Source organism: Rattus norvegicus, chromosome 9 (genome assembly GCF_021556685.1).
Source record: "Rattus norvegicus strain SHRSP/BbbUtx chromosome 9, alternate assembly SHRSP_T2T, whole genome shotgun sequence".
In the NCBI taxonomy this organism is placed as follows: Eukaryota; Metazoa; Chordata; class Mammalia; order Rodentia; family Muridae; genus Rattus; species Rattus norvegicus.
The window spans coordinates 25297798-25314656 of record NC_141542.1 but is presented as its reverse complement, the minus strand read 5'-3'; the positions used below and the strand labels follow the sequence as shown (position 1 = coordinate 25314656).

The 16859-nt window shown below is 41.7% G+C and overlaps 1 protein-coding gene across 1 annotated transcript; it reads right to left on the bottom strand.

Annotated features, from left to right (window-relative positions):
• Nucleotides 1-5911: 5911 nt before the first annotated feature.
• Nucleotides 5912-13667, bottom strand: LOC148003590 (uncharacterized). Its single transcript, XM_087568893.1, has 5 exons — nucleotides 13485-13667; nucleotides 12606-12765; nucleotides 11146-11277; nucleotides 10301-10484; nucleotides 5912-6701 (listed from the first exon to the last, which is right to left on the bottom strand). The coding sequence occupies exons 1-5, from the start codon at nucleotides 13612-13614 to the stop codon at nucleotides 6696-6698; spliced, it is 612 nt and encodes a 203-aa protein (XP_087425019.1). The 5' UTR covers nucleotides 13615-13667; the 3' UTR covers nucleotides 5912-6695.
• Nucleotides 13668-16859: the final 3192 nt, after the last annotated feature.

The window sequence follows — 16859 nt, the reverse complement described above, 5'->3', positions numbered from 1 at the left end:
GTCGTAAACTGATCATCCAACTTATGATTTGAATTCCTGTGCAAACTTGTGGTGAACTTTTCACCCTGTGATGCTGTGTTCAGAAAGATATACAAATGCTGAGGACAAAGAGAGAGAAAGCTTTTTAGACAGAACTGAACTGAAGAGAACAAAACTGAAGAAGAACTTAGAAGTAAAAGCATAGCGTTGAGAGTAAGGCATTGAGAGTAAGGAAATTATTGTGTGATAAGAGCAAGAGGAAAGGAGATAAGTAGAGAGCAAGGAGAACCTTTAAAGCCAAACTTTATGGAGGCAAACTTTTGTAGAAATTTTAGGAAAACAGAAGAATTTAGAAATAAAGGTTAAAATCACTGCTCTTCAGCCTTCAGCCTGGCTCACTGGCTAGCCTGTGCTCTTCAGTCAGGTTCACTGTCTAGCCTCTGCTCTGCAGTCAGGCTCACTGGCTAGCCTCTGCTTTTCAGTCAGGCTCACTGGCTAGCCTCTGTTCTTCAGTCAGGCTCACTGCCTAGCCTCTGCTCTTCAGTCAGACTCACTGCCTAGCCTGTCCTCTTCAGCTGGGCTCACTGGCCTATGGGGCCCTAGCACATCGCTTAACCATCTGCTCGTGACTGCCTGACCACACTGACAACCTGGCTGCACTGACTTCTTAAAGTCATTTTCTAGAAACAGCACAAGAAACCAAAGAGAAACACCACAGGGACCTTTTACAATGGGCTTTTTTCAACCTTAAGTACTTTCGTTATTTCTTCAAAAAAGTGAAATATAATTTCTGTAATTCATATGGCCAAGATAGCTGTTCAGTAGTCATTGCTTTATGGAATTTGGTGCTAAATCAAAAGATTCCTTTATTCTATTATGATATTATCTGTATGTTGTAAGATGTATCTTTGGAAAACACAACACCAAATTCCTAAAATCTAGATGTTTTAAGACGTCAGCTCATGGACAAACATAAGTGCTTACCTATCTAGACTTCCCTTTTTTGCTATTCTGCAGGTACTATCAATTTTCCACATTACTTCCATGATTTTCAAGAATGATTAAGAGAAAAATAAGTTGGACATAATGGCCAGAAAGGGGATTCTGTCATGTAGTCTTGTGTGAGACAAGATACCAAGCTATGACTGGTAAGCCTAAAACCACCTGTTCCCAAAACTGACAGAACTTACAGAAAATACATACTTTCTTACCATTCCTCCTCCCCGATGGTCAGAGATTTATTGAGCACCTACTACGATCCTAGCACTGTGCATCTAAGGGTGTAATGGTGAATCAAAAACTTAATAAAAAGCTTAATTAAGGAATAAAGAAAAATGAACCATAATTTTGAAACTCAGAATTCAATATAAGCAATACTACCATTTCTTTTTTTTTTCATTAACTTGAGTATATCTTATATACATTTCGAGTGTTATTCCCTTTCCCGGTTTCCGGGCAAACATCCCCCTCCCCCCTCCCCTTCCTTATGGGTGTCCCCCTCCCAACCCTCACCCCATTGCCGCCCTCCCCCCATAGTCTAGTTCACTGGGGGTTCAGTCTTAGCAGGACCAAGGGCTTCCCCTTCCACTGGTGCTCTTGCTAGGGTATTCATTGCTACCTATGAGGTCAGAGTCCAGGGTCAGTCCATGTATAGTCTTTAGGTAGTGGCTTAGTCCCTGGAATCTCTGGTTGCTTGGCATTGTTGTACATATGGGGTCTCGAGTCCCTTCAAGCTCTTCCAGTTCTTTCCCTGATTCCTTCAATGGGGGTCCTATTCTCAGTCCAGTGGTTTGCTGCTGGCATTCGCCTCTGTATTTGCTGTATTCTGGCTGTGTCTCTCAGGAGCGATCTACATCCGGCTCCTGTCGACCTGCACTTCTTTGCTTCATCCATCTTGTCTAATTGGATGGCTGTATATGTATGGGCCACATGTGGGGCAGGCTCTGAATGGCTGTTCCTTCTGTGTCTGTTTTAATCTTTGCCTCTCTCTTCCCTGCCAAGGGTATTCTTGTTCCCCTTTTAAAGAAGGAGTGAAGCATTCACATTTTGATCATCTGTCTTCAGTTTCATTTGTTCTAGGCATCTAGGGTAATTCAAGCATTTGGCCTAATAGCCACTTATCAATGAGTGCATACCATGTGTGTTTTTCTGTGATTGGGTTACCTCACTCAGGATGATATTTTCCAGTTCCCTCCATTTGTCTACGAATTTCATAAAGTCATTGTTTTTGATAGCTGAGTAATATTCCATTATGTAGATGTACCACATTTTCTGTATCCATTCCTCTGTTGAAGGGCATCTGGGTTCTTTCCAGCTTCTGGCTATTATAAATAAGGCTGCGATGAACATAGTGGAGCGCGTGTCTTTTTTGTATGTTGGGGCATCTTGTGGGTATATGCCCAAGAGAGGTATAGGTACAGTTCAGGCAGTTCCATGTCCAATTTTCTGAGGAACCTCCAGACTGATTTCCAGAATGGTTTTACCAGTCTGCAATCCCACCAACAATGGAGGAGTGTTCCTCTTTCTCTGCATCCTCGCCAGCATCTGCTGTCACCTGAGTTTTTGATCTTAGCCATTCTGACTGGTGTGAGGTGAAATCTCAGGGTTGTTTTGATTTGCATTTCCCTTATGACTAAAGATGTTGAACATTTCTTTAGGTGTTTCTCAGACATTCGGCATTCCTCAGCTGTGAAGTCTTTGTTTAGCTCTGAACCTGCTGCAGGCTTCTGAGATGTCTCCATCTCGGCCCTCTGCTGGCAGTCCCTGTCATTGTATGTTGTCCCCAGCATTAGCCAGAGCAATCAGATGACAAGAGGAGGTCAAAGGGATACAGATTGGAAAGGAAGAAGTCAAAATATCACTATTGCAGAGGATAGGATAGTATACATGAGACACTCCAAAAGTTACAACAGAGAACTCCTAACCCTGATAAACGACTTCAGCAAAGTGGCTGGGTATAAAATTAACTCAAACAAATCAGTAGACTTCCTCTACCCAAAAGATAGACAAACTGAGAAAGAAATTTGGGAAATGACATCTTTCATAATATTCTCAAATTATATAAAAATACCTCAGTGTGACTTTTATGAAGCAAGTGAAAGATCTGTGTGACAAGAACTTCCAGTGTCTGAAGAAAGAAATTGAAGGTCTCAGAAGATGGAAAGATCTCCCATGCTCATGGCTTGACAGGATGAAGATAGTAAAAATGGCCATTTTTTCAAAAGTGACCAACAGATTGAAAGCAACCCCCATCAAAATACCAAATCAATTGTTCATAGGGTTAGAAGAAATAATTTGCAAATTCATTTCGAATAACAAGTAACTCAGGATAGCTAAAACTATCCTCAACATTAAAAGGACTTCCCTGGGAATCACCATCCCTGAACTCAAGCAGTTTACAGGGCATTAGTGATAAAAACTGTATGGTGTTGGTACAGAGACAGGAAGATAGACCAGTGGAATAGAATTGCAGACCCAGAAATGAACCCACACACTATGGTCACTTGGTTTTCGACAAAGGAGACAAAAGCATCCAGTAGAAAAAACATAGCATTTTCAGCAAATGGTGCTGGTTCAACAGGAGGTCAGCATATGGAAGAGTCCAAATCATCCCCTTCTTATTGCCCTGGACAAAGCTTAAGTCCAAGTGGATCAAGGACCTCTACATCAAACCAGATACACTCAAACTAATAGAAGCAAAAGTGGGGACGAATCTTGAACACAAGGACACTGGAAAAAATTTCCTGAGCAAAACATGAATGGCTTATGCTCTACGATCAAGAGTAGACAAATGGGACCTCATAAAAGTACAAAGCTTCTGTAAGGTAAAGGACACTGTGGTTAGGACAAAAAACAAACCAACAGATTGTGAAAAGACATTTACCAATCCTACAACTGATCGAGGGTTAATATCCAAAATATAGAAAGAACTCATGAAGTTGGACTGTAGGGAGACTAATAACCCTATTAAAAATTGCGGTTCATAGCTAAACAAAGACTTCACAGCTCTGGAATGCCGAATGGCTGAGACACACCTAAAGAAATGTTCAACATCTTTAGTTATAAGGGAAATGGAAATCAAAAAGCCCCGATATTCCACCTCACACCAGTCTGAATGACTAAGATAAAACACTCATGTGACAGAAGATACTTGCAGGGATGTGAGAAAGAGGAAGACTCCTCCATTGTTGGTGAGATTGCAGACTGGTACAACCATTCTGGATATCAGTCTGGAGGATCCTCAGAAAATTAGACATTGCACTAGCTGAGGACCCAGCTATACCTCTCTTGCACATATACCCAAAGGATGCTCCAACATACAACAATGCACACCCTCCACTATGTTCATAGCAGCCTTATTAATAATAGTCATAAAATGCAAAGATACCAGATGCCCTTCAACAGAGGAATGGAAACAGAAAGTGTGGTATATGTACACAATGGAGTACTACAGAGATATCAAAAGCAATGACTTCATGAAATTCATAGGCAAATAGAATGAACTAAAACATATCATCCTGAGTGAGTTAACCCAATTACAGAAACACTCACATGGTATGCACTCATTGATAAGTGGATATTAGCCCAAATGCTCAAATTCCCCAATATTCACAGACCAAATGAAATTCAGGAAGGATGGACAAAATGCTAATGCTTCACTCCTTCCTTTAAAGGAGAAGAAGAATCCCTATTGAAGGGATAGAGAGGCAAAGTTTAGAACAGAGCCCGGAGGAATGGCCATTCAGAGTCTCCCCCACCAGTGGCCTATACACATACAGCCTTCAAAATTGATAAGGTGGATGAGGCTAAGAGGTGCGTTGCTGACAGGAACTGGATATAGATGTCTCCTGAGAGGCACAGCCAGATCATGTCAAATACAGTGGCGAATGCTAGCAGGAAACCTTTAAACTGGGAACTGGACCTAAGTTGGAGGAATTACAGAAAGATTGAAAGAGCTGAAGGGACTTGCAACCCCATAAGGACAACCAAGCCTGTCAAGCAGAGTTCCCAGAGACTAAACCACTACCCAAACACTATACAGGGACTGTGCCATGGCTCCATCTGCATGTGTATCAGAGGATGGTCTTCTTGGGAACAAATGGAATGAGCAGCCCTTGGTCCTGCCTAGGCTGGGAAAGTGGATGGCTGGTGAAGGGAATACCTTATAGAAGAGGGGGAGGGGGATGGTATTCGGACTTATTTCTGGAAAACAAGGAAGGAATAACATTTGAATTCGAAATGAAAAATATCCAATTAAAATTCAACAACAACAAAATGGTGTTTAGAGCTTCAAATAAAAAAAGCCACAATCAGGAAACAGAGAATTGTATGCCTCTAGTTTTCTTCAAATATGCTTGGGGCCCAGGTAGGTTCTGGGCCCAGGCTGAACCAAGCAGGTTCCTGCGGCTGACTGCTCCTCTATTCCTGTTTCCAGAGGCATCATGCAGATTAATATTGGGCCAGAGATGTGGGAAGAGCTGGGTAGAAGTGGCTTTCTGTCCTGTGGTCTCAGGATTATCTGCATTCCTGGGTGTTCAGCACTCTCTGCACCGGGATTTGGGCGCAGGATTCCCGATTGCTTTAAACTCCCTTATACCATGTTTATATGTCCTGTGAGATATTACAGAAAAACTAATGTTTATCCCATTAATTTGGTCAACACTCTCATCCACAGAGTATAATTTAGAGGTAACTATATATTTGACAGCAAGCATACACAGTGGGTAATGTATGCATGATGAACTTGAAATTCACAGAGTTGGAAACACAGTGAACAGTGAATGTGTAACTGCCTTTGAATCTCAGTCTGACTGGGAAGTAATCTTGATGCCCAGTCCCCATGAGAATGCAGAGATCCATCCCTCCCTGATAGCTGTGGGACTTCAGATGTTGACACTAATGATCAATAAAGAAGGTTCTTAAGAGTGAAGAGTTTGAGATTACCCCTTTATTGACCAGAATACATCCAATTTACTTGAGAGTAACCAGATGCAGGTACTCAAAATATACAGTCTATATCCTTATCAAAATAGAAAAGCAAATGAACAAAACAACAACAACAGATAAATAACAAATCTTCAAATGAATAGAAGGAAAACCAAAAAACCAAAATAATCAAAACTCAAGCAAACTTTAAATAGAGGAATTGCGCTAAGCATTCTTTTGCTGCTCCTTTTGCAGAATAGGCTTATAGCTTGTGGCTTGCCTTGGAGACATAGTAGACAAGCAGTTACTGATGGTAATAATCTTTTCAAGAGGAGTGGAAGTAGGTCTGTTTTGTTGGAGTGGGGGTATTAAGAAAAAGCCTACCAATACTGAGTAAAAATGATATTACAGACTTTGTTTCATAGTCTTTCCAATGTTGTGAACTGAACTCCATGAAACTCTTCTGGATGACCCATTAGGACAAGTAAAAATTTACATGTGCACACTCTTTCTGGATGACCAGCAGCTCTTGATTGATGTGCATCAACACTTCTTGGGTCCCTCCAAAAGTGCACACTTGCTGGAGAGAGCTGAGGTGAAAGTAAGGCCTATTCAATCCAAAGATTTCAAACTAAAGGAGGAAAATGCAGCCCACAATTGCTATGGACATTACAGATGAGACGCAATAGTGGTGTATTTGCTGTGCACACTTAGTTCTCCTCCTGTAATTCTTCTCTCCAAGGGAGATCTTGTCCTGGTCTGTGTCATGTTCTAGTTTCTGCTGAAGAATTTCAGACCTAGCAGAGCAAGGGAATAAAGGTTTAGTGAGTGGTTGTCAATTCAGCTCTCCCCCTTACATCAGCTCTATTCAGTTGGACAATCCAGTATAACCTGTCTGTCAGCTGAGGTCAGTCCCTGCATCCCCAAGTATCATAGAGTACCTGGGCTTGGATTTATATCTCAGGTTTTCAAACTGCTAGAATTTGAACTGTGGACTATGCACTGTACTGGAATTAAGACAAAAATGGTCATATTTTGTCACTGGTCCAGGTTTATTATATTGAATAATAACATTGTAGCTGGGTCTGAATCTGAGTTCAAGAATGGTATGAGCAACCTAGAATACCATGTGGATTCCTTCTGGAGAATATGCCCAGAATTGAGGTGAAAGTTTTGATTATGTTAGCACTGAAGGAACCTGCGTAGGTTCAATTTGTAACCACTGAATCTGCAAATACACAGAGAAGCCATCTCACTTCAAATTCATGCTCACTGCACAGATCCTGTAATCACTGAGAATGTGCTCACAGCATACACAAGGAACAGTAAAGTTTAGTGTGATGGAGATACATAACAGCACCCCTGTAAGACTATGCTTATTGTAATGCAATTTGTGAGATGACAGAAGAGAAAATGTCCTCAGATCTCATCAGAGAGTTAACAGGAAGAAAGAAGTACAAAATACAAAGAAATCCTGAGGATTATACATATCCTGTCATGGACAAAATTCACATAAACTGTACCAGAACAATACTCTGGGTAGTTCTTTAGGTGACTGAAGGTGAAAACCTTGTCAGTGGTCAGTCATCCAAAAAGGATAGTTATATAGGGACAGGAAATCCAATTGGCTTCTGCCAGTCTGTGTTCCTACCTGATCTCAAAAGTATCAGAATGCTTCTACAATGTTCCTCCCAAGCCACTTTCCTGGTTGATCGGTTCTTTCTGCTTCAGAATGTCCTGCATTCTTTCCTCTAATCCTTCCTTATCCTGGTCATCAGATGAATGTACTGTCAATGGAAGCATGTATGCATGTGTGCACACACAAACACACACACAGACACACAGACACACTAATACTAACTCGCAAACACACAAGCCATTTGTGTTTACACAATATAAACATAGTACATTGCAGTGTTTACTTTCCCTTTTAATGCTTAACATAATGATTCCCCAGGATACTCTAGAGGCATAAAAACAAATGTTGAGTGGGTTATGAACATAGTGGTCATAGCCTATAGACAGATCAGTCAGTGATGTGCTGTCCTCCCATAAACCGACATAGAATCAGGGTTCTTTCCCTATTACCAATCTGGCTTAGCAGGTTCCCAAGGCTGAGTAGAGCAGTCCTGTTTCCCAGCACATGATCATATGTTGGTGGTGGACTAGACTCCTGTTCTTGTTCACTGTTTCAGACTTTCCCCATAGAGTGCACCTTCTTCTAATAGGAGCTCTCTTTACCATAGCCTGAGTGACTTCATGCCCAAAGCTATGCCCCCAGAATCATAGGAAATCTCCATAAACAGGATCCATATGAACAATGTTTCTACCTATAATGTGATTGTGTCACAGATATTTGGAGTAAATAAATAAATGCTTACATGGAGTATCTCACACTGAGTCATAATCCATTGAAGGGCTCCAACCTCTCATACAATTTTCCTCCTTGGACCACTACAACCCAGATGTGCTCTAGTTGATCTAGTTGGACACCTATTCTTTTCTCTGGGATCTCTGGGTCAACTAACACTTCTGTTCCACTTAAAGAACATGGCTTCTCACAGGCCTTTCTGATCGTCCACTAACAGACACGTCTGAATTTCATCATTTCTCCTAACTCCATTAAGGCTGAAATTAACTGAGAGAAAATGAGGCTGAATGACAGCACTTGCAGAATGATACACAGTTAACATAGGGGCCCTAAAGGGGCTCCTGAACCTGCCCTGTTCTTGCACCACAGCATAGCTATGGGACTTTTGCTGGATGACGATACAACTCCAAGCAACTCAAATTCTCAGTGAATAAAATCCAAGCCAAACTCCCAGCGGAAGCTGTAGTGTGCCAAGGTAGCTGGAAAGAAATGGTAGCAGGCAATGTGGAAAGCAACCTTGGAGAAGACACAGTGAGTGACACAACCTTCCAGTGGGCTTTCACCATTCACAAAGAACAGAGAAGGACCATAAATCAATGGATTTTATAAAGCAGCCCCCCCCCCTTACCTCCATGTACTCTATTCCTTTGATGTGCTCCAAAGGATTTAGATGCAGACCAGTCATTTTTCCCTAATCACTTGAAAATCTAAGTTTACACGTGTTTTGGGTTCTTTTGCTGTACAGAAGTAGGTGGAGATTCCAAGTGATTGAGGTGCTATATTTGATATTCATGGATGCAACGTGAACTGTTAGATTCTTTTTCTCATGAAACATGGCAATAGAGACTCACCCGTGCAGTTATGCACAGGGAAACACACAGACACAAACACACACAGACACACACACACACAGACACACACACACACACTCACTCACACACACAGAGTCACATATACACACACTCACTAACACAAACTCACAGACACACACTCACACACACATACACCCACTAACACACACACACACAAACACACACACACACAAACACACACATACTCTATCACACACACATACAGACACACACAAACAAGCACAAACAGACACACACACAAACACACACACACACACACACACACACACACACACACACACACACACACACACACCCCGAAATCGCAAGTCGGCAGAAAACAATGAAGATCCCATCATTCTGGAGGAACAACATAATATAGACAATTCAAAGCAGGTATTTCAAGAGAGAATCACTACTCAGCCATTTTTCCCGAGAGGAATAAAAAGGCCTAGATAGCACTCTTCTGGATGAGAATGGGGGTAGATAACTCTGTTCTTGAAGTCTCAAATATCTCATGCCAATTGTCAGGTTTTAGAGAACCCCTTTCCATATCCCTGCTTTTCCAAGCATCTACAGAGTGTAAGGTCAAGATATGAACTCTCCAGCAACACTCGAACAAATCAGGACTGACATGCTGCTACTCATTCTCTGTCAGGTACCCATGATTTAGGAAGCATGAAGAGATGGTCTTGATATACAGGGAAAATGGGGGAGAAAGAACAAATCCACCAAAAGATGACAATGAGAACCATTTCTTTGGCATTTCCACCAGGCTCTCCTCCTTCTAAACTACTTGTTCCTGGAATCTCACACGACCCTATAAAGAAAATGGGCTCTGGGCTTTGCTTCATCTCTCAAAGCCGTGATCTAGTCTAAAGAGGGGCTCCCACATAGCACCCTCCACACATAATGGCATGTAGTGCTGTGCTGTGTGATCAACTTAACTCCCTTAATAAACTGCAGATGCTCAAAGAGCAGGAGCATTTGATTTCCAAACATGCAGTTTCTTGAAGAGGGGCTATCTCCACAGAAAGCCTGGTAAACCATCACATAAATGAACACTTGGATGAGACCTAGGTCAGGACATGGATCAGTCAATAGACAGTAACATTGGTTTGTCTATGTTTATGGTAAGACATGAGGACAGCCTGACCCTGAGGACTAACCCTACCTGCTGTTGCGTGGCACTGGGGTCACAGATGTTCATTCTGGCCTCTTCACAGAGCCTCTTTGCCTCCACATGGGATGCTGACCGTTCAGTCTGCTCCACCAGCAGTTCTCTCTTCTCATTCAGCAAAATCTGTATATTGTTCTTCAATTGAGCTTGTTCACGCAGGAGCTGGGAGTGCCTGATGCTGAACCACAAACAAAAAATGGTAAATCCCAGCCAGCTTCTATTTGCCTGTCACTCCTGCAAGTCCAATCATCCCTTCAAGGGTCCTCATCCCCAGACATCCCCAGAATACAGCCACACTATACAAGTTAGCACCAATTAGAGGAGGTCAAATCCAGAATCCACATTCCACATGAAGCAAAGTACTTCTGATAATCCTGACACTAAGACGGTTTATATAAATCAAGGAAGAAGAAATGGTCCATAATGGAGCTCATATGTCCATAGTATGCTGAAATCATCTGCAAGTAAAGGTCAAATGCCCTCTGAGGGAGGATAGAAGACCCAATAGCTGTACAATCTTTCCATGTGTTTCTCATGGACCATAGACATCCTGTCAGAGTCCTAGAGGTTCAGAGTTGATTAATATTCCCATCATGGTGCAAACCTTTTCTATCTAGAGGATCCTTAATGGGGAAAATAACAATTGGAGGGTCTTCTACACCCTTTACATGTAGGACAACTGAGTCCCACAGCTACAAATCCGAGACCCTTGCCAGGAGGCAAGCATCTTGTTAAGAGTCAGACACCATGGAACCAGAGCCCTGACTTTTGTTCAAAGTCATACAGGACAGAAGCATTCCCTGCCTAGTGCTGGGTTCTCATCTCTGTCAGCGACTCACCGGTAGGAACTGTTCACTTGTATGAGCTCCTTGTACCTCTCCATGGCATCACTTATTGAGTTGGTCATCATTTGCATAGCCATCATTCTCATCTCATGTTCAGATTGAAGTACTGGCAATTCGACATCCAGCCTGGGTTAGGTCATGGCCAAAGGAACAAATAACGTTTTGAACTCACGATTTCAGAATTAGGTGAAATGTAAATAAAAAATATATAATTAAAAAGTTCAAATTCAAGGAATGGTGGAAGGGAAGAAAGTGGCAAACTCAAAAACCAGACCAAAACTCAACAGTGAGACTCAATCCACAGAAAATTTTTCTATGTAAATAAGCAAACATTTGTTTTGAAATAAAGACTCCTTGGAATCCTGAGAGATATGGTTCTGTAAAGACTCACTATATAGGAGGGGGCAGAGCCTGAGAGCTGCCTGTTTGGGAATAACAACGGTCAAGACCACAGTGACCATTTCTAGGTCACAATAAATCATCCCTGGATAGTTAAAAAAATAAAAAACTAAAGATCAAAGCAGGTGAAACAAATTAGGTGAAATCAGACTGTTCTTTCGATTACTTAAACTCAGTATGTACCACATACTTGTTCCTTCAAAGTATTTGTACTGTTTAAGTTTATTATCCTGGGCACAGGACAACAGCGTCACGGTACCAATTGGAGGGACCTGACCTTCAAGAGCTGTCCAGGTGAGCATGATGGAATTGACTAGTTCAGGAAGAAGATTCCTCCAGTCTGTGCCACAGCTTTGGGCCCAAGAGAAAGCTGTGATGACATTTCTCTTGTTTTGAAAGCAGGTATACTCAATCCTTGGTTTCTATTGTTACATGAATTCCCAGAGGGCATAACTAAGTTTGACAGGGAAGAGGATCTATAGAACCTCCTCCCCTCAGGAGAGTCCTGGGTGCCACCAAGGTATACAGAAGGAGCAAAGTGCTCTGTTGATCAGTGTGGGCCTACACGTACTCATCACTATCATGACCTGCAAACTGTTGATCAAACAAATCCTCAGACCCAATCAAAGGTCCCAGACATCCAGATCCATAGTAAACCACCAACAAATACATCCACATATATACATACCAACCCATATCCAAACACATTTAGAATCCCATCTACATCCATGGAGGTGCCATAGAATCAGCATATAATGAACAAATTCAGAGGAAAGATTGATGACGTGCAGGCATTTCATTCACACACACAGTTGCAGCAAGTGTGACCAGATCCTTCCAGCTATTGACAGAACCAACGCTAATCCAAGGAGCTCAGGGTCAGGTACAAAAATTTGACCCTAAACACAACACCTAGTTTATCTCACAAGCTAATACATGCCAAGGCTCCTTAAATTCCAGGATGAGAGGTGAAACTCTCTGGTGCTATGAGGAAATCTTGGGTTAGCAGAGAGAGAGCACAAGACAGTGAACAGGTTACTGGGCATAATGACTACCTGTGGTCCCACTCATCATAGATATAAAGGTCCAGGATTTGGTAAAGTTCATCCCTCTCAAATTGACACTTCTGGATTTCAAATTTGAGTTCCTCCAGTTCCTTTAGACACTCCTTATGCTTACTGATGACATTTTGGGATGATGCCTTCCTACCAAAACCTGTAGATAGATAAAGCCAAGTGAATTTGCATATTTGATGGCCCATGGGCAGAAAAGATCATTGTGAATCCCAAAAGGAGGTTGAGGAAGGGGAAATGGTAGAGTCTGGGTGAATCCCGGAAAGAGCAGAAAAGCTTTCTTAAAGGTGGATTCTTAAGCTATGTCCCTCTTCCCAACCTCTAATGCCATACACGTGCCACACTCACTATTACAGGACCCCTCACCCTGAACAGTATAACCTGACTGAGACATAAACATCTGGGACAATTTTATCTCATATCAGATGTGGTGCAGTCAATCCTGGAGTTCATAATGCTTAGCACCATCAAGCTCTAATCATGTGTGTTGCAGCCCAAAGTGTCTGAGAACTGAATTCATGACTAGGGGTGCATCCTTCCTTGTTCTCACCATCAGACACTTATGTAAACTACAGTAATCTAGAGGATGAAGTGTTTCAACTCCCAACCATGGATGATCACATTTTTAATCTCATAGTGCCTCCTCCTGCCATTCATTGACACTCACAGTTAAAAAGCTTCAAGAAAAGACACTGAAGGCTTACCACTTTATGGCTTTCTCTCAAAATAAAGAATAGAAACTCCTGACTCTTGGTTTGCCTTTGAGAAATCCCAAGGCTCCTGCTTGTAAGGCCTAGTCTTAGAAGGCACATCTCAAAACTACCTCCTTGAGGATGTTCACCAACTCTGCCCAGGACTCACCAAGCCTTCCCCAGAATGATTTCCTCCTTCCTGTTTCACTAGAGAGGGGGTCATCTTGCTTCTGCCTTAGTGTGGTCTCTCCTTGATCTCCACTTTCCTTCCGAAATAGCCTGAGCAGCTGGCGAAACATGCCTGCTTGTGAACCCAAGGGGAACTGAAGGAATATCCCAAAGGCAGTTGGTGTTACCACAAAACTGGTGACATCACAGAAGATTCTGGGGATCTCTTAGATACAATAGATTGTCCAGTGAACGGCTTACTGGTGATGTCACTGGATAATTCTATGGCCTACCTACTAACCAGCTCTCCCCAAACTGATGAATTTCTGTGGAGACCCTTTCGTCCAGTCTCTCATGTGTCACTGGGAATGCCATTTGGCAACCTCTATTTCAAAGCTAGATATTTCTCTCTGCTTCATTAGAAGTCAACAATGCTTTTGCTGGGGAGTGTTGCTTACAACCCTGAATTGGAGAACAGATTTTTCTTAGCACCCAAATGTCTAGGGACCAAGGAGGAGGGAGATTTTTCTTAAAAGTAAATCTACTACTCGAGACAATGCATGTGACACACATTTCGATTCCTAAGCTTTTCCCTTTTTCTGGAGGCCAATATATTTCTTCTATACCTCTGAGTGTATAAAACCTGGAAATATTTGCTTACTGTGCAGTCCTTGACAGCTGACATTCTTTCCATTTACATATCCATGTATTTCACAAAATCAATGGTCTATAATCCTATATTTTTTTGCAATAAAATCTCCTTTTCCTTGGGAACATAGGGATCAACTACAGGGCATATATAAAATAATAAATTTCTGTTCCTTTTTTATATTATGTAGGACATCCTCCCTTTCTCAAATATAACAAGACAATTAAATTGGACATCAGTGTGCAAATGTCAACCAGGACCTTGTGTTACTACATTGTAACTATATAGCCATCACTTGTCCAATATCATTCTTCCTGAATAGCCAAGTCTAGGCATGAGTATATTGGGGGCTGCACCATGATCTTTTACTTCTAGCAAACATAAGAATCAGGAGGACGGGAAGGGAGTGTAATGGCCTGAGTTCAGGTTGAACCTCAATTTTAATGGGTCCATAAGTTCAGGAGGGAGTCCATTTGGCATTGTGATGTATGGATTCTGACTTCTTATCCTTCTTATCCAACTGAATGTGTGCTATACTGCCACCCAACCTCACAGATGTAAGGGTGAAAATCATTTATTACTTTTCTGGGAATAACTCTGCCTTTACTACCATCTGGACTTATACAACATCACTATGAAAAGCTCAGAACAGAGGGGTGCAGATGTGCGCGCCTTAGAAGTTGAGGATCTTTTCTACTGATTAAGCCACTTGTTTTTCCTATATATTTTTTCCCTTGCTCTTTTATTAATGATGGCTGACTTCTTTCCTGGCCTGAGGTAAACTGGAGTCCAATCTTTTGGATTACCGAAGCTTCTATTTTTGAGATGACAGGCCCACCAAGGGTCCTACTGCATACGGAAGGTATGAATAAGTCTCAGGGGCTGAAGTAAGTTAAAAATGTCTGTGACAACAAAGAACTTATTAAGAAAACAAGAGACCAGCTGCTCATCAAGATCACAGTTGTATGATAGTAAGAATATGTGAATAAGGCATCAGGTGAAAAGATAAATTAAATAGGAGGTCATAGGCCTAGAAGGGTTATCATTTGCTCTCAGTGGAGCTGCCATTCTTTCTGCCATTCCTCGCCCTCTGCCACAGGACCAGAGACTTACCCAAACAACTGGCTGGCCTTGCTCAAAGACCTGGCACGGCTTCTCCCTGTAGAATAGGAAATGCAGAGTCCTTGACGACTCACCAAGAGGTCTCCTCCACACAGGTTCCTTGTTGGCAAAGGAAAATGTTCCTGCAGAATCCTGCCATGGCAGTAGGAATTTCAACCTGGCTGCATTTGGTCCAGCTCACTGGATGCAAGCCTGAGGCCCAGGGGTATCTGGGGAAAGAAGCAGCATGCACTACCTTACAGCTCTCTCTTTGTTGGATGCAACTGCTAGGACTGAGATGGGATTTTTGTTTCTTTGTGTGTTTATCAGAAATACCTACAAAGCTGATTAAAGTTGTAACATGCCTTCATACACAGCATGCAGAAAGTTTTTAAATCATTGTTGTTCCTGTTTTATGTTTGGATTTTGTTTTTTCATCCCCTCAGGAAATTTCCCTGTGCTTAGAATGTTAAGCACATGCTGGGGAGGGATCAATTATTCAAGTTAGGCAAAGCTTTTGTTCTCACCATCCACTCCACAGATGATGCCATTACTTACTTGAAATAAGAAAACAGTCATAGAGAAGTAAATTAACCTGAAAGCTATCACAGAAGAAACACATCATGATTGTGGAATGGCACCCCAGTATTTTGTACTTCCTAAGTTATTTGTATTTTAAACTTTTTTATTGGATTTTTTGGGTACATTTCATTTTTTTTAAATCCTTAAAGGTATCTTTTATTCCTCTCCTCCCATTTACAAGGTGGAATTTCACCTGTGATTGTTAGTCCAGATAGTTTGGTCAATGGCTTAGATATCACCCTGGCCTAGTTTCCTTGGCATAAGCTGTGTTAGAAGCAGACTCAAATGTTCAGGACTCAACAAATAATGAATTCCACTACATCTGGATCCCTAGCCTCACAGCCAGGAAGGGACTGTATTTCCATTCACTATTAAAAAAAAAAGATGCAGTTCATTAACATGTACAAAATTTCTCAAGTATATTAAACTGTTTACCATGGTCATACAGTTTTTCAAATACCTGGCATTCATCTTTTTCCAAATCCTAAAATCTCTTTCTTATTCACATTTTTTTTGATTATTTCTTAGTATTATTATCATTTTTTAAAATTTTAGTTTTTTTTAATAGATACATACTTTTTATTCAGACCTTATTCCGTTTCCCAGCTCTTGGTCCATAAGCTGCCCTGCTGTGCCCTCTCCCATATGTATGGTCCCCCAATTCACGCCACTTAGAAACCCCTTCCTGGACATTCCCCTACACTGAGGGTCCAACCTTGTTAAGAACAAGGGCTTCCCCTTCCACAGGTGCCCCAACAAGGCTATTCTCTCCTACATATGCAGTTGGACGCCTGGATCAGCCCATGTATAGACTTTTGCTAGTGGTTTATTTGGTTGGCATTGCTGTTCATATGGGGTTGCAAGCCCTTCAGCTCTTTGAATCCTTCCTCTAATTCCCATAAACGGCATCCCGTTCTCAGTTCAGTAGTTTACTGCTAGCACTGACCTCTTTATTTGACATTCTCTGGATGTGTCTCTCAGGGAAGATGTATATCTGGTCCCTTTCAGTAAGCACTTTATAGCTTCATCAATCTTACCTAGTTT

Bases quoted from the DNA above. Each gene is read 5' to 3' on its own strand.
- LOC148003590 (XM_087568893.1), bottom strand. From the start codon at position 13,614: ATGTTTCGCCAGCTGCTCAGGCTATTTCGGAAGGAAAGTGGAGATCAA. The intron at 11,278-12,605 runs GTAGTCATTATG...GACCTAACCCAG, and splicing joins TATGATGAGTGGGACCACAG to GCTGGATGTCGAATTGCCAG. The intron at 10,485-11,145 runs GTGAGTCGCTGA...TTTGTGGTTCAG, and splicing joins CAAGTGAACAGTTCCTACCG to CATCAGGCACTCCCAGCTCC.